Here is an 18829-nt window from a genome sequence, read left to right as displayed (position 1 = left end):
TCTACGATATTGGGTTTTGTCCTTTGTATATCTCTAATGGATTTCTCTTAATGTGAACAAAGAGTATTGATTGATTGATTGAGTGTTACTGAATCACATAACCAAGTGCTGTTTTGTGGTTGGAAATGGTCTGACTTTGCGATTCACACTGTTTATGACTGCAAAAAGCCTCAGTACATCTGGTCCCTTGTCATGTTTTGATGCTCCACAATGCACACAGAAGTACAGTAATCTGTAATCCACTACAAGTGTTTGCAAGCAGGGGCAGGCAGTTGTAGAGGTGGGAAGTGAGGCTGCAATGTTTGCTCCACACATCCTCCAAGCACAAGGCACCTGGTATTGGACACGTTGCAGTGGCGAATAAAGGCTTGGAGGTGAAAACCACTGCATATCCTTCCCATACACCAAACACCACCCTTCCTTCAGACAGTTACACAAGAATGGAAGAAGTTCATCCAGGCAGAAGACTTCCTCACCCCAGGTAGGGGCTGGAGAGAGCAAGTAGGGCTGTCATTGTAGAGTGAGTCCCCCAGAGCAGCCATGGCACACTGGGGAGACACTTATCTTCGGGGGCTAGGGAAGTGACTTAGAATGGTGATAAGTTACAGCTGTTAAGGGAAGTCTGACAGGGACAGTACAGGCCTATAGTCCTGCTCTTAGGTAAATTAACAGAGTTTTTCAGTATCAAGGGAAGAAGACTGGAGAATATGTCACATGAGCTTGGTTCATCATGAGGACCTACTAGGACTCACTCTGAGGAGAGCTCTATGGTCATTAACTGATCCTCCCTCCACTGAGCAGGTATTGGCTGGCCACTATTTGGCACAGTTCCAAGGCGCAGGTGAAGGCCTTGCGCTCTCTCGTCTAGACCATGGCAACTTTATCTAGGCAGCACCAAAAAGCTGCAAATTATCCACAGCGCCTCGACTTGAGTATTGGTGAGTTTACCTAAAACACAAACAGCATGCTCGTCCCTCGCCTAACTCCACTGGCTGCCTATGAATACCATGATAGAATTGAAAGCCTTATATATCACTCCCAAGGTAAAATACATGGCTGGCCCATATATCATCTGGCACCAGATTACCCCTTATAATACCACTAGAGAATTGAAATCAAACAACCTCTTACTTCTTCCATCGCCAGATTCAAGAGAGCTACAGGTGGGGGGGTCGCTTATTTGCAAATCTTGTTTCCAAATTTTGGAACTCCCTTTCTATTCACCGCTGGACACATGACAACACATTAAGTTTCGGAAAGCAACTGAAAACCCCACCTTTTTAGGTAAAGAGCAAATGTCTTCACTAGTCCTGTTAGCGCTGGGAAGCTCAGTCATGGGTAATCTTCTGCTCTACAGCTGGAGAGCTGCAGTCCATCTCTTCAGTACGAGATGCTGTTGCCTAAGGTGTCCCCTCAGCTGGAAGCCTCTGAATGATTGCTACTACATTCAAACCTTTGCCAAATTACACAGCTGCAGATTCTGACCTATCCGGCTAATGTGCTTCCATGCTCCAGATCAACTCCATCGTGGTGATCCTCATTAAGATTTCTTGTCCCTGTCTTTCCATTGGTATTGTTTATGATTGTGTTTGCCCCCTTTCTCATATATCGTTTTGAGTTACCGTTTGGAGCAGTTCACCAGTCAACTCAGGGCCCCGGTGAGGCCTTTCCCATTGTGGGCCCTATTTCCTTCAGTGCCGTCTGCTGTCAACGTGTCAACCCTGTGATGTAACGGACACCCTCTCAATACTGCCCATGCTGTCATGTGAAATACCCCGGGCCGATCTGCACCAGGTCAGCAATCTCTGCCTTTTGCCGTAGCACAATGAGGAATCTTACAACAGGTGTCGATCGTTTTGGTCAAAGAAGACAATTCAGGACCACTGGGCCCACTGCCTCAACATGTCCTGATGAAGCTCAGAAGATACCCCAGAGCTCTTCACCAGTCAGGACCCGAAGGGGGAACATCATCCTAAAACTTCAGCTGCTGATGAGGAGAATTTCTGTCCTTAAGAAAGCTCTGGGTCTGACCTCGAGATTGAAGATCTCCCACTGGCTCAACAGGTCATGGGTACAGTTCACCCTAAACACTGCTACAAGCATCTACCCCTCAAGGGGCATTCGGCCACTCTGGACCCAGAGAAGCAGGGTTCTCGGCTGCCTGACTTTGGGCCATGGTCGGCACTAACAGTTGACTTCAGATATCATGCGCAGTGGTAGCTCTACTCCAAAGAAAATTTTAAAACCGAAGGCCTTTGCGCTGCCCGCTCCTGGCTCATACTGACATGACAGCTGGATCCGAAACCATCAGTGTCAAAGCACAAGTCAGCAGCATATTTTGGTGCTGACATCGGAACATCAATCCACAAACCAGTCAAAGCAGTCCTCCTGAAATTACAATAGAGGCTCACTGTCCGACAAAAATACATTGTCATCCACACTCAATTGGGCCCCATTCTCACACTGCTTCCAATGCCAGATCCTAAGCCTTCCAAGAGACAGCTCAGGTTTGAGGCAGCTCTGGAACACACTCCTCCTCCTCCAAAGCAGCTAAAAATCAAGATTAAGCCACTGGTTCTCTTCTGGACTCCTGACTTCCTCCACCCTTTTACACTCCTCCCAGGCCCACACCATCACCTTCCCCTCCACCTTCTTTACCTGACCCACTATCTTACAAATATAAATAAAAAAGGAGGTAACAGGGAGATTATGGTCCAGTGTACACTCTCCCTATTGTAATCAGTAATAACTAATAAAGTACTCTGTTCCAAAGAGACACAACTAATCTACAAGAAGGCGAGAATAGTAAGGAGCAGAACATCCCTCACTCATCCAATAGGATGTGAAGCTTCATCACTGGGTGAGCTCCTCATCAGACCAGCACTGCAATGTCTTATGGGCCACCACATTCAAAGAAGGAGGTGGCTCTTAGCCGGAGATTTTACTCCTCATGGTGAATATGCCCACAGAATACAGAAGCTAAAGGTGTGTGTAGGAGAGGGAAAAAAGTGAAACATAAAATTGGCTCTTAACCATAACCATCATATTTTAATAGTTCAGAAGATGGTCCAGGCCAAGATTAAAAATGGATGGAGTGCTTGTAGAGGTGATGCTCAACTGCACTCTCACACGATAAGTGTAAGGAAAATGAACAATCTCCAAATTCCTATAGAACTAGGTCGACATGTTTCGCGTCTAAATGGCCAGAAATGATCCAGTGATGCTTCCTCAGGACCAAAACAAAAAATATAAATAATGACTTCTCCTAATAGTAGTGCTTAAACGTAAGTTAGGATACAATAGAGTAAACAAATAGCTGATCACTTACTCATGCCAACTGCTCGTCAAAGTAAGTCACGGTCAGCAAGTCGCCCATCCCCAATTAGAGCACGGGCTTCATAGGAATACACGTCCCTGAACAGGTATGCATTTCGATGTACCTGTTGTCAGCCGGAAACCTGCAGGAACGCTGCACCTGGTAGGTAATGGCTTACCCCAAGAGAGAGACCCTTGGGACTGATCCCAACAACTACCCTGCCTGACCTTCACCACCAGGTGATATCTTGGCTTACCATGGGGTTCTAGGTAGAACTGCTTATTACAACATGGAGATGCATAAGGAACCCGTCAAGGAGTACTTCCTCTTTGAGACTCTCTCTGCTCACCGCTTCATACAGTATCTGCCTATGCTAAAGGGGATTCTCGAGAAAGACCCTGATATTTTCAAGGAGCCAGTTAAAGCCCAAGTCATTACCCCAGGGATTGATGAAAAATTCAAGGCCTCCCCTCAGACCCACTATTTATTAGAAGCCAGCTCCCACCAAATTCCCTTGTGGGTCATAACACTCATAAGAGGGCGATTGCTCAGGGCAATATATGTGGATGCATCACCAATTCCATTGGTTAACTCTCTAGATACAACCGGGCTCACTGGGTCAAAATGGAGGAGCTCCTCCAACCCCTCCCAGAGGAGGACCATAAAAGGGGCAGGGAGTTGGTCACAGAGGGTAAATTAATTTCTAACACAATTATCAGATGCACCCTTGGTGCTGCTGACACTGCTGCTCGGGGGATGATCTCAAGCCTCCTCCTCTGCAGGCATGCCTGGCTCCATGTCTCCAGCTTCAAGATAGACATACAACAGTGTCTTCTCAACCTGCCCTTCGATAGGCAACATCTCTTTGGGCCTCGGGTTGAAAAGATGCTGGACAAAATTAAACAAGAAACAGAAACAGCAAAGGCCATGGGTGCCTTACAGATGCCTTTCTCAAGGAAGTCATTTTGCCAATCTACTGACCGTGAAGGCTCTAGGACCACTCTTTCCTGTGTGCTAATGCCCACTGTATAAAAGGAATTACTGCACAGCGGGTAGAATATGACTCTAAAGGCTGTAGGAACCATAAATCTAACTTATAATACTACTGTTTTCTGCTCACAGGATTGGGAATGAAAATTAGATTCTGGGCAAACTGTATGAAGGACAGGCATGCCAAATCCTAGTAGGAAATGCTTCACACAGGTGCTTGTGATGTCAGATGGCACAATGATTTATGGGTTGTTCATAATTCCCGCGCTTTAGAGGCAATGTTCTGCGAACACTACAAATCTAGCATCACAATGTATTTGACATAACAACAAATAAAGCACTGGACCTCACCTGTCGGAGCTCATTGAGGGACAGACTGATAGTCACTGCACATAGTAAAAGAATAGCGATGGCGTATCCCAAGTACCCTTCCGCCAGCCAAAGAATCACTGTGAAGAACTGGTAGATGTAGAAGAGATTTATAACCTGCAAACACAAAGGTATGGGAGGGTTAGTCACATGGGCACTGCACAGTTACATGTATGTTCAGTATGTGCCTTATTCTTCATAGGTTCTTCAATATATATATCACCTTGTAGCAGTAACAACACAAATTTTCTTATGGGGCTTCAGTTACAAACTGCATGTTGTAGAACCTGAAGTAATAATACACTACAGTGAATTACTTACTACACAGCGCAATTTGCAAACTTATGAGTGTAAATCACTCCTCCACCTCCTTTATCTTCCATACGGGAGATCCTCACAAATGTAAGTTTACTACTTAGAAATAAACGTGAGTGGGAACAAGTGACTGGCTGGAAAATAGAGCATTCTTACTACTAAATGGGAGGGGGTTATATATATGTATGCATCAACATCTTGTAAAGTACTGCTGATACCAAACAGTGTCCTGGTGCCTTCCACATAGACCATCCGAGAAGAAGAAGGCTAGTTAATGTCTATGGAAAAGCCTGGTCTTCAGAGCCTTTCACAGCTCTAGAAGATGGCTACGTAACTATGAGAAGCACATGTGTGACTGAAGGTCCACCTGATCTTCTGAATCAGACCCAAGGTCCACCTTACCTTCTGAATCTGACCAAAGGTCCACTTTACCTTCTGAATCTGACTGAAGGTCCAGCTTACCTTTTGAATCTGAACAAAGGACCAACTTACCTTTTGAATCTGACCCAAAGTCCACCTGACCTCCTGAGTCTGACCCAATGTCCACCTAACCTCCTGAGTCTGACCCAAAGTCCACCTTCCCTTCTGAATCTGACCCAAGGTCCACCTGACCTTCTGAATCTGACCCTTAGTCTACCTGATCTTCTGAATCTGACCTAAGGACCACCTTACCTTCTGAAGGAAGAGCTTCCAGAGCGGGGCCACCTCCACATCAATGATGTTGTGACCGCAGACCAGCCTCCTGGAAGAAACAGTTCACCAGTTACTGCTCAGCATTTCATCCTCTGCATTAACCACTCAGCAGGGTGACAAGAAGCTGTATATTTAAATTATATTTCAAGCATATAAATTTATTTTGCTGCAAAAAACTTAGCTTTGCTTGAACAATGCAAGCAAAACTCTGTGGCAAGCTTTTCTTTCCAACAAATGTGAAACTTAAAAGACAGAACTGACTGTAAGGTGTAAAATTCCCTGGCATGAAAACATCTTGCTTTTGACTATTTCTGCATAAGTTATCATTCCAAGTGTAATTCTGATTTTCCACACTCTGCCAAACAAGCAATAAGCCCCACATTTCAATGTAAAACCAATCCAGACAAAAGTGAAGGTCTGACCTGATTTCCTGGAGAATTAAATGAATTGTAGACCTTTCGGCTGAAACTTATACAGTTTGAAAATGCACTCAGGACAGTGCAATTTCAACAGGTGCGGTAGCGAAAAGAAAGCAGCTTCTGTGAGTTAAAGAATTGATATTTTTTCTCAAGCACGCACACAAGAATAGATCTTTTTGAGGGAAATGGGACTTTCTGCTTGTTCAGGTCTTTGCCTTTGCCTTTAACCAAATTTATTTTTGTACAAAAGTGGTGTCCACACTTAGGGCCATATTTATGGAAGATGATGCACAACTGCGCTAACGCAGTTTTGAGGCATTTTTTTTAACACCGGCAAGTGCCATTCCTTAAAGACATCTGTGCGCCACATTTATAAAATGACTCACGATGGCCCTAAGGAATGGTTAGCGTAAAAAAAGGACCCTAGGTGAAGGGGGGGGATGGTGGCATTGAGGGAAATGGCGCTTGTGGGTCAGCAAAGACGTTAGGCTGGTTAGCGGCTAAATTTCTGCCGCTAATCAGCCTAGCATCATTTTTTGATGCAGAAGCAGCCATAAAATGACTCCTGTCTGAGTACAGACAGGAGTCTTCCCTACCACCCCAATGCTCACCACAGAGGACCAGTGTCCCCTGGGCAAGCCCAAAATTCCCTGTGCCACGCAGGGGGGCCCATGTGGCACACTGTACACTTAAAAAAATTCTTACCTGGGATGGGCTCCCTCCTCCAGTAGTGTCCCTGTGGTGTGGGTGATGGTGTTTCTGTGGGTGGGCATTTCCGTGCCCATTTAATGGTGTTTCACCATGGAAATGGGCCTATCTGGACCTTAACACCTGGTCTGAGTGTCATTATTTAGGTCCTCCTCCTCCCTGCGCGTCATTTCTGCACTGAGATAGTTATGGCGCTAGGGGGTTTGCGTCGTTTCCAGGACAGGAACACCTACCTTGAATCTCATTGACGCAAGGTGGGTTTGAATATCCTAGAAATTGCACTAGCTCCAATATTTTGATAGTAGGTGGGTCTAGCGTCAAAATATAAATATGGAGTACGTTTGTGAGCGAGTCAAAATAAATGACACTAAAACGGTGCAAGCTTCCACAAATATGGACCTTAGTACAGAAGGGCTATTGGAGCCATGCAGGGGTGTAATGCAGGCCTCAGCATCCCTTGCGGTGCAGATTCCCCTCCTCAAATCATAAGGAAGCCCCAACTCTTCAAGTGGGGGGGGCCCGTTTGGCCAAAGGACAATTAATATCTTTGAGATATGGGAGACTTGGGCCCCCGCATCACATTCTACAGTGGGCCCGTCATACTGGATTACTTGACTGAAGACTGCCAGGTTTTCAGGATATCCATACAGTGAAAAGGGATTGATTCACAGTGCCTGGGTGTGTCTCAGTTCCTGGAAGGCCAATGTTTGTCACAAGCAGCATGTGGGAACCTCCCATCTCAACTCAGTGGGTCATAGAAGCAGGACATTTTAAGCAAACATGGAAAGAAGTAATCTAACATTTCAAAGATATTTCTACAGATTGAAGAATGTGCTGACATTGAGACGGGCTTTGAGGCACACTTCTGAGATTTTACTTATGCAAACATTAATGTTTCTCTGTCATTTCAATTCAGATCCACCAGTGTGTTGAGCTTCTAGTGCTTTAGACAGACAATGTGTGACATCTCTTTCCCACTCCAGGAAACAGAGAAACAGCAAAGGAGGGGGCATTTGCAGAGGCGATTTTATCAGTGAGAGCCAACAATCTCTGCTTAATAATAGCACTGTAGTCTTGGCTTTGTAGCTGAACTTGCCAATTAGCATGAGCCGAAGAACTGTCACTAAACTCTCTCCGTGCAGCCTCCTGTCAGAAACCGGCCAAGGCTTTTCAGATAATAAGGGGCTGATTCAGTTATTGGAGGATGGGTTACTCTGTCACAACGGTGACGCTCATCCCATCCGTTGAAATATAAACACCATCATTTCCTATCGGATTTAGATTTCGGAGGAGGTGATATCTGTCTCCGTTGTGATTTGAGGAACTCGTTGGCCAATATCCAAATCAGGTCCTAAGTTCTTAGGCCTTGGTGAATTTAATCAGATCTGAATCCTGTCTCGAATCTTGCCTTTAGGTGATATGTTTCCACTTATCACACACTGAACAAAAATGTAAACAGAAGGTGGTTACCTACAGCATCACTCAGACATGGGTGGCTTAGAGCAAGTTGTGGGCGGTTCCCACTACAGGTATTCTGATTGATTGCCATTGACCAATCAGAATGGTCATAACACAGGGTTAAGTTCTGATTGGTTAAGAGTTGTCCAATCCGACTCCGAAACAACATTATCTTCTGTTTCTACATTTTTGATTGAGTACTCCTTCCCCCAATCAGTGTAGGTTTGGGTATTGTGTTCTAGAAGCCAGGAAGTAAATCTTAGGTTACACATTCCGCCAATGGCCATGTTTCACTGTATAGGAAAACCCTGAGGTCAGCCCAAACAGGTCATTATTTGCACCCAGACCTTAAATTTGACCTTTCCCTTAACATATGTATTTGTAAAGCTCACGCCCACCCAGAAGGGCATCTTGGCACTGAAAAACAGATGTTTGTTGTTATCCACCTCAGAGGTACTCACATTATGGACCTCAGAAGGATGAAAGGCTGAGGGGACCAGCTGGGATTTGAACCTGCAAGCCTGAGGTTGAAGAGAGGTCCCTCTGGTGGAAGCATTAGTCCACTAAGCCACCAGACCCAGCTCTAGTCTGTAGATGTAACATATTTTAACAGTTTTTAAAAAGTGGATTCTTCTGCAAATAAGATCTATGAGGAGGTCTGAATAAAGGGTGATTTTGACAATTTTGTACTGCGGAACGTTTAATTTTTGCCTAAAAGTACTGATTACCAAGCTGTTTCTCTGCAGCTACCACTGACAGCAGCTACTCTTTACCTTATGTCTTGCTCCTCTGTTGTTAACCCGGATGCAAATTTGGAATGAATTTCTGAACAGGAGTGCTCTACTTCCAGGGTCCTGAAATATGAATTGTAGGAATTTTTACGATGATATCTTAACAATCAAAGTTGCAAAAAGACTGAAGAATCATTGTCTAGACTCACCCGATTTTCTGGAATATTTCGAAAGTGTTGTCCCAAATATACCTGATTTTCTGCACCCGGATATACTTAACCTGCAAAATGGAAAGGTGGTGTGCTTTTAGTTGGTAGATGGTCTCTGAGTTTCTTAGTCGACGTATTGTTTCCGGCACATAACATATACTTAGATTGGCTTTGGCTCCGCCCCTCGCTCATGATTGGACGGCTTTCTAGGTGTGTCTCAGGTGTCTGCTTTGGAGACTGACATATTCCAATACATGACATATACTTGTAGTGGCTTTGGCTCCACCCTTCGCTCATGATTGGATGGCTTTCTTGTGTCTCAGGTGTCTGCTTTGGAGTCTGACATTTTCCAATGCATAACACATAGTTATGGTGGCTTGGTCTCCCCCCCTTGCTCATGATTTGATGGCTTTCTTGTGTCTCAGGTGCCTGCTTTGGAGACTGACATATTCCAATGCATAACATATATTTATATTGGTTTGGTCTCCACCCCTCACTCTTGATTGGATGACTTTCTAGGTATGTCTCAGGAGTCTGTTTTGGAGACTGGCATATTCCAATGCATAACATATACTGAGAGTGGCTTTGGCTTCGCCCATATTCCAATATATAACATATACTTAGAGTGGCTTTGGCTCCTCCTCTTGCTCATGATTGGACGGCTTTCTAGGAGTGTCTCAGGTGTCTGCTTTGGAGTCTGACATATTCCAATGCTTAACATATACTTAGAGCGGCTTTGGCTCTGCCCATATTCCAATACATAACATATAGTTGAAGTGGCTTTGGCCCCTCCCTTCTCTCATGATTGGACGGCTTTCTAGGTATGTCTCAGGAGTCTGCTTTGGACACTGGAATATTCCAATGCATAACATATACTTAGAGTGGCTTTAGCTCCGCCCATTTTCCAAATCATAACATATACTTAGAGTGGCTTTAACTCCGCCCATTTTCCAAATCATAACATATACTTAGAGTGGCTTTGGCTTAGCCCATATTCTAATGCATTACATATTCTTAGAGTGGCTTTGGCTTCGCCCATATTCCAATATATAACATATACTTAGAGTGGCTTTGGCTCCTCACCTTGCTCATGATTGGACGGCTTTCTAGGTGTGTCTCAGGAGTCTGCTTTGGAGTCTGACATATTCCAATATATAACATATACTTAGAGTGGCTTTGGCCCCTCCCCTCTCTCATGATTGGACGGCTTTCTAGGTGTGTCTCAGGTGTCATCTTTGGAGACTGACATATTCCAATGCATAACATATACTTAGAGTGGCTTTGGCCCCGCCCCTTGCTCATGATTGGATGGCTTTCTAGGTGTGTCTCAGGTGTCATCTTTGGAGACTGACATATTCCAATGCATAACATATACTTAGAGTGGCTTTGGCTCCGCCCATATTCCAATACAACAGTGTTGCCCCCTTGCAGTTTCTACGACACGAAAGCCTCTGCCAGGCTCCAAACATCACAGCAAGGGGATTCCTGGACACACCTGGACCCTGGAGTGTTGTAAGACTTCTTCCGAGCAGTCTGAGGGGCACAAATTATCCCAAACTGCTGATGTGTGCAGTGGCTAGTTCTGGTCCTGGCCCAGCCTTTTCCACCTTGGCCTGTGGGACCCGTGAAGTTGTGAGAAGCCAAAACAAGTCCTTTTACTCTCTTCCCTGAAGAGGACACTTTACTCTTAAACAGAGCAGACTTACACCCCTAAGCAGGGTTAGGAATTTAAACATATTTGGGGGTTCAAGCAACAGCCGCAGGAAACCCTACAGTTGCCTTCACTGATCAGAGCCCTGGTGAAGGGTTTCATTTTCAAATACTTTAAAAGGTATATGTGTATATTAAATTTTTGCCTCGAGGGAATCAAGCCCTGGTTTACCCAAGACTGTTGTCTTTCTTATGGAATCAGAAGCACTTGTTACAGTTTTCTGTATTTCAGACCCACAGCCACCCATGGGCGTGCGCTGTACGAAAAGCCCATGAGGTGCCCAGCATGTCTCTCGGCCATCGAGTTGAATTTCCACTTGTGTTTGTTTGGAGGAAGCGTCTGTTATCAGGTGGATGGTACAGTGCACGTAACATCTCCATGCAAGGTTTCGGCATCTGCCCCCTTTAATTTGCCAGCTAGGTGGTGGTGTGAACAGCTGCCACCATGGGAGCTGAACATTTAAAGACTGAAAAATATGATCATACGGGCTGGGCTTTTTTCTACAGCCAGTTCAGCTGGTTTTATTGGCAGACGATTCCCTACTATAAAACAAGCTTTAGAAACACAGTTATCAATGGAAAAGAACATGGCTTTGCATAAAAAGTATCAAGGAACAGTTATCAATGAGCCGGAAGGTGGGGCATAGACCCAGGAGCGGGGGCAGGGGTGCAGTGTCAAGAGGTGGGCGTGAGAGCGTGAGGTGAGCGTGAGAGCGTGAGATAGGAGTGAGAGCTTGAGGTGGGCGGGGAGGAGACCGGAAAGCGGAGGTACCATTGAGCAGGGAAGGGGCGTAGGGAGAGACACAGCGGGGGACACAGCAGAATGTGGCCGGTTACACCAGAGGGTCACACATGGGAGGAAGCACAACTGAGACAAGAGAGAGAAGGAAGATGCAGGAGCCAGGCGCAGACACACATGGGAGGGAGCAAAAGATGTGCTCCAATCAAGTGCGAAAAAAACGTGCAAAAATAGCTTTTTGTCGTCAGCCGCGGAAGGATACACACATCTCACCAAACCCTGAGACACAATCGTTCTCAGGGAAGTACTAACACAAGAGTTCAGAGGAAAGCCATCCAACCGTGATCGAGGAGCATGCCCAAAGCTGGCTTTAAGAATAAGTTATGGTTACAGTGCTTTCGGTGATAGTTGTGGACTGAGTCCTTCAAACATCTTGGCCCTGGTGCCACTGCACCTATTTAACCAATGATAGCTATGTCCCCACCTAGACCTTCTCCACCACTCTGCCCCATTGACATGACCATATAGAGATGTTGTGGGAGAGAGGCGACACCTCGCACTTCCCCACCCCCGAGGAAAAACAGGATAGTTCCCTGTGTTCCTCAGTCCCTCTTCAGGTCCATTGTCGAGAACAGCACTAAAGAGTGAGACACTAAGAAAGAAAGTGCATGTCACAAAACGAGAGTGTCTTGAGAGTAGGATCCCATCTCATTCTCTTCTTCTGAATGGTGCTGTTTGCTCCAGGTGGCTTACCTTCAAATCTGGCTTCCTGATTGCTCGGTTGATGATGGACTTCTCATCAGTGAGGATGGGGTGGTCTGTGTCCAGTAAACCTTTGAACTTCGTTAAGCGGATCCAACGCACTTTCTTCCTGGTGTACTTCTTTAAATCATCCTGTAAACATAATTATCAATGAGGAGTGTAAGTAGCAGGAAAGAGGCCGTGTAAGGAACATATAAAGAGGCGGTGTAAGGAACATATGAAGAGGCGGTGTAAGGAACATATAAAGAGGCGGTGTAAGGAACATATGAAGAGGCGGTGTAAGGAACATATAAAGAGGCAGTGTAAGGAACATATATAGAGGCAGTGTAAGGGACATATATAGAGGCAGTGTAAGGAACATATAAAGAGGCAGTGTAAGTAGCAGGAAAGAGGCAGTGTAAGGAACATATAAAGAGGCGGTGTAAGGAACATATAAAGAGGCAGTGTAAGGAACATTGAAAGAGGCAGTGTAAGGAACATATAAAGAGGCAGTGTAAGGAACATATAAAGAGCCAGTGTAAGGAACATATATAGAGGCAGTGATAGGGACATATAAAGAGGCAGTGCAAGGAACATATAAAGAGGGGGTGTAAGGAAAATATAAAGAGGCAGTGTAAGGAACATATAAAGAGGCAGTGTAAGGAACATATAAAGAGGCAGTGTAAGGAACATATAAAGAGCCAGTGTAAGGAACATATATAGAGGCAGTGATAGGGACATATAAAGAGGCAGTGCAAGGAACATATAAAGAGGGGGTGTAAGGAAAATATAAAGAGGTAGTGTAAGGAACATATAAAGAGGCAGTGTAAGGAACATATATAGAGGCAGTGTAAGGGACATATAAAGAGGCAGTGTAAGGAACGTATATAGAGGCAGTGAAGGAACATATAAAGAGGCAGTGTAAGTAGCAGGAAAAAGGCAGTGTAAGGAACATATGAAGAGGCGGTGTAAAGGAATATATAAAGAGGCAGTGTAAGGAACATATATAGAGGCAGTGTAAGGGACATATATAGAGGCAGTGTAAGGAACATATAAAGAGGCAGTGTAAGTAGCAGGAAAGAGGCAGTGTAAGGAACATATAAAGAGGCCGTGTAAGGAACATATAAAGAGACGGTGTAAGGAACATATGAAGAGGTGGTGTAAAGGAACATATAAAGAGGCAGTGTAAGGAACATATAAAGAGCCAGTGTAAGGAACATATATAGAGGCAGTGATAGGGACATATAAAGAGGCAGTGCAAGGAACATATAAAGAGGGGGTGTAAGGAAAATATAAAGAGGCAGTGTAAGGAACATATAAAGAGGCAGTGTAAGGAACATATATAGAGGCAGTGTAAGGGACATATAAAGAGGCAGTGTAAGGAACGTATATAGAGGCAGTGAAGGAACATATAAAGAGGCAGTGTAAGTAGCAGGAAAGAGGCCGTGTAAGGAACATATAAAGAGGCGGTGTAAGGAACATATAAAGAGGCAGTGTAAGGAACATATAAAGAGGCAGTGTAAGGAACATATAAAGAGCCAGTGTAAGGAACATATATAGAGGCAGTGATAGGGACATATATAGAGGCAGTGCAAGGAACATATAAAGAGGGGGTGTAAGGAAAATATAAAGAGGCAGTGTAAGGAACATATAAAGAGGCAGTGTAAGGAACATATATAGAGGCAGTGTAAGGGACATATAAAGAGGCAGAGTAAGGAATGTATATAGAGGCAGTGAAGGAACATATAAAGAGGCAGTGTAAGTAGCAGGAAAGAGGCAGTGTAAGGAACATATAAAGAGGCGGTGTAAGGAACATATAAAGAGGCAGTGTAAGGAACATATAAAGAGGCAGTGTAAGGATCATATATAGAGGCAGTGTAAGGGACATATAAAGAGGCAGTGTAAGGAACATATAAAGAGGCAGTATAAGCAACATATAATGAGGCGGTGTAAGGAACATATAAAGAGGCGGTGTAAGGACCATATAAAGAGGCGGTGTAAGGAACATATAAAGAGGCGGTGTAAGGAACATATGAAGAGGCAGTATAAGGAACATATAAAGAGGCAGTGTAAGGAACATACAAAGAGGCGGTGAAAGGAGCATTTAAAGAGGTAGTGTAAGGACCATATACAGAGGCAATGTAAGGAACATATAAAGAGGCAGTGTAAGGAACATATAAAGAGGCAGTATAAGGAACATATAATGAGGCGGTGTAAGGAACATATAAAGAGGAGGTGTAAGGAACATTTAAAGAGGCGGCGTAAGGAACATATAAAGAGGCAATGTAAGGAACATATAAAGAGGCGGTGTAAGAAACATATAAAGAGGCGGTGTAAGGAACATATAAAGAGGCAGTGTATGAAACAGTTACACGAGTATTGTAAGGAGCAGATAAAGGGCGGCCTGAAGCACTTAGAGGGGTGGTGTGAGAAGCACTTAGAAGGACTATGTGAGAAGCACTTAGAAGGGTGGTGTGAGGAGCAGCTAGAGGGTTGGTAGGAGAAGCACTTAGAAGGGTGGTGTGAGAAGGCCTTAGAGGGATGGTGTGAGATGCAATTAGAGGGGCGGTGGGAGAAGCTCTCAGAAGGGTGGTGGGAGATGGAGTTAGAGAGGCAGTGTGAGAAGGTGTCAGAGGGGTAGTGTAGGAAGCACATAGAAGGGTGGTGGGAGATGGAGTTAGAGGGGAAGTGGGAGAAGCTTTGAGAGGGGTGGTGTGAGTAGCCATTAAAGAGGTGGTGTAAGGAGCAGTTAAAGGGGTGGAGTAAGGGGCCATTACAAGGATGGTTTAAAGTGCAGTTAAAAGGGTGTATATGAAGCAGTTAAAGGGGCACTATATGGAGCAGATAAAGGGGCATCATGAGAAACAGTTACAGGGAAGGTGCGAGATAATGGTTTAACCAACTTGAGGGTGCCCCCTGCAAATTACACGGAGAGGGTCCCCTCCAACCCAATCAGGAGCTCTCAGGTGAAAGGCCCAGCACCGTGCACAGTGTATTGTGTAGGCCTGGGCAGAGTTTGTGTGGTTTTGCTACGTGGAACTCCGTGATGTGTAGAAAAAACTCTGCTGTGCTACACGGAGTTCCGCGAGCAGCGGAGTTTGAGAAAGTCACACTGATTTTCACCACCAGGAGTTTCTCCCGTGCTGTAAAATCAGTGTGAACAGCCTCATGCAGAGTACCAGAGTGCACTACCTTCTTTCCGCCAATCGAGTGGATATTATACCCGAGCAGCAGCTTCCTCAGCCCGAGCGGAGCTATCTCAAAAAAGGCTGCGATACTTGCGGCGACCTCTCACGCGTTCAGATATCTCGCTCACGCTCGCAAACATAGAGATTTCTCTGCTCGCGCTCACCAACCTAACATTGGCGAGGTGCATAAGAGAAAAAACTCTTCTCTGCAAAACACTTCCCGGAGTTTTTCTGAACTTCCCGCTCCAGGCAGAGCGCGGAGTGGGCAACACTCTGCGAACTCCACGGGCAGGGTGGAATTGTTCACCCACCCCTAGTAATGTAATCCACTAAGGGGGCTGTGGGAGCTAATGTTACACCACTGGTGTGAGAAGCAGTTAGAGGAGTGACGTAAGTAGCAGGCTGTGACAGTAGTGGTGACAGAAGTAGTTAAGAAAGTCTGTGAGGAATGGTGTCTGTCATGGTAAAGTGGATTAACACAGATATACCTTTTGGTTGGACAGTATTTATTATTGGAATTCATTGTTATATTAGGATATTTCTATAGTTAAGTGAAGTCTTTTATTGTTATGTCGCCTCTTTACCGGTGGTACAGGGTCATGAAAAGAAACTTGATGGAGTATTGACAAAGCCCATATGTCTGTATTTTCTGCAGGAATATATGAAAGCAAAGGATAAATACACACATGAATGCAATACAGCAGAGCTACTGGTTCCTAGATACTCGCAGACAACATACACACAGGGATCTAGGCATAAAACCCCGCTAGGAGGTACACATACCAATAAAAACAACACAGAGCACAGCTCTCCTAGAAATGTTGGCCATCCCTTTTCTAGTGCAAGAGGCTGCTTGGCAGGAAAGATGCACTCGTCCCTCTCTAGGGAAAGCTGACACTGACACAGTGAGGGAAATATTCGACCTATTAGGAATTGCACAAGAGAGCCACCTTGTCATTGGCACTGTTTATAGGCACCATCAGTACAAAAGGATTTACCTTTTAACTGGAGATTACTGCAGATCCTTACTCAGCAGGCTTGAGGCTATAAAATACGTTTTCAAAGTTGCAACCTAAAAAGGACTTTTATGTTTAATCCTTGGTGTTCAGCAAATGTGACAGGGAATTTGACACAACCACCGGCTGGTAAAATAACTTAACTTGCCTAGTAAGACCATGCAACTCTCAGCTGTTCGAAAGCACAGGAAAACCTGCATAACACTTCTAAAACCTCCTCCAGTGTAACCTTCAAACTTTCACTTTTTTGTAACAAGGAGAGAGTACACATATGAGAAGAGAAGTGAATAGGAAAGACCTCTATATTAAATGAAAGACACAAGATAGCGGCAAGATAGACAAGACTCAGCACGTGCACATAATGTGTAGAAGAGCGGTGAAGGAGGCTGGCCTGGCTTATAGTGGGTACCTTGGGTACTTACACTTTATATCAGGTCCAGTTATCCCTTATTAGTGAAATGTAGTAGTGTTCTGGCAGCTTAGGCTGATAGATGTAGCTATAGCAGAGCAGCTTAGGCTGAACTAGGAGACATGCAAAGCTCCTGCAATACCACTTATAGTTACACAGTACTAATACACAAGTAAAGACAATACTCAGTGTTACCAAAAATAAAGGTAGTTTATTTTAGTGACACAAGGCCAAAACTATCTTAGAGGCAATACTCCTACTGGAGGTAAGAATTATACACAATATATACACTAGTAACTAAAATCAGGTAAGTAAAAAGTCATAGAATAGTGCAAACAGTAGAAAATACAATAGCTTGCAAAGGGCCTTGGGGCAACACAAGCCATATACTAAAATAGTGGAATGCAAATGTCTAATTCCCCCTAGGCAAGTGTAGTGTGTAGAGGGGTGCTGGGAGCGTAGGAAAACACCAAACGTAAGTACCCCACCCCAGCCCAGGAAAGCAGGAGTAAAGTAAAAATGTTTCCTCAGAACACACTACAACTCGTGATAAGAGATTTAGCACGAACCAAGCAAGACTGTAATCAACAAATGATGGATTCCTGGACCTGAAGACCTGTGGAGAGTGGAGACCAAGTCCAGAAGTTGAAGAAGAGTCCACGAAGGACAGGAGCCCCTGCAAACCTAGAAGATGGTGCAAAAGTGGGTTCTCTGGTAAGAAGAAAAGTACAGAAGAGCACCAAAGAAGATGGCTGTGGGTTCCTGCTTGGCGCAGGTGATGTCCCACGTCGAGTTGTTGGACGCAGGCTGTTTACGTCGCTGGATTCTGCCAACAAGCGTTGGTTCAAGCAAGTACGCAGTTTGCGTCAAAAAGGAGCTGCCTGGACCCAGGAGGGACCCAAGGGTCTCAACTCAGACTGAGGAGACAGAGGGGGCTCTCAGCACTTCAAAGATCCCGCAAAAGACCAGGCAGCACCCACAGGAGTCCCAGAATATGGGTACAAAGAAGATGCAAAGTGCAGTTGTTGCAGCACTACAAAGGAAGGTCCCACGCCACCGGAGAACATCTCAACGAGTTGTGCATCACAGGATGGAGTGCTGCGGACCTGGGTTACTCTGTGCATGAAGGATTCTTGGAAGAAGTGCAACGAATCCCAACGAGCTGGAGAAGATGCAGTGCACAGGGGTACTGTTGCAGCACAGGGAGGAAAGCTCTTCCCTCCACCAAATTTGGACAGCTGGACCTTTGGATAGTCCGGGTCACTTTGGCCCACCACCTGTGTTCCAGGGAGCATGCTCGTCATCAGGAGAGGAGTCCCAGAGTACTGGTTGTGATCGCACAAGGGTGCCTGCAGAAGCAGGGATGTGACTCAGTCACTCCACAGGGGATTCCTTTGGTTCTTCTGGTGCAGGATGAAGACAGGCATTCCTAAAAGCGTGCACACCTTGGAAACTGTTGCAAATGCTGGCTGAAGCTGATGTTGCAGGTCACAGAAGTCGACCTGGATACTTCGTTGCAGTTACAGCAGTTCCTGGACCAGTCTGCGGTTGATCCGTCAGTCAGAAGCTGAAGCAGAGGATGCAGAGGATTCCTGGAGTAGTCTTGCAAAGCTGAATCTGAGGAAACTATCAGAGGATAGACCCTAAACAGCCCTCAGAGGGGGATTTGCTACATACCCAGGTATGCACCTCTCGGGAGGGGGTCTCTGACGTCACCTGCTGGCACTGGCCACTCAGAGGTCTCCAGAGTGTCCCCACACCTTGGAATCCAACATGGCTAACGCCAGGGACAATCTGAAGGAGGTCTGGGCATCACCC

General features: G+C 45.2%; 1 protein-coding gene across 1 annotated transcript in view; it reads right to left on the bottom strand.

The window, feature by feature from the left end:
* Positions 1-18829, bottom strand: part of LOC138265202 (probable cation-transporting ATPase 13A4) — a 146176-nt gene that overhangs the window by 95936 nt on the left and 31411 nt on the right. The window contains exons 3-7 of the mRNA XM_069212746.1: positions 12411-12551; positions 9209-9279; positions 9042-9122; positions 5663-5732; positions 4658-4792 (exon numbers count right to left, since the gene is read on the bottom strand). Of these exons, the coding sequence (XP_069068847.1) occupies positions 4658-4792; positions 5663-5732; positions 9042-9122; positions 9209-9279; positions 12411-12551 (498 nt within the window). The remainder of the gene's footprint in view (positions 1-4657; positions 4793-5662; positions 5733-9041; positions 9123-9208; positions 9280-12410; positions 12552-18829) is intronic.

The sequence above is a fragment of the Pleurodeles waltl genome, chromosome 11, assembly GCF_031143425.1.
Source record: "Pleurodeles waltl isolate 20211129_DDA chromosome 11, aPleWal1.hap1.20221129, whole genome shotgun sequence".
NCBI lineage: Eukaryota > Metazoa > Chordata > Amphibia > Caudata > Salamandridae > Pleurodeles > Pleurodeles waltl.
The sequence above is the reverse complement of the archived record's forward strand: the minus strand, read 5'-3'. Positions and strand labels throughout refer to the sequence as shown.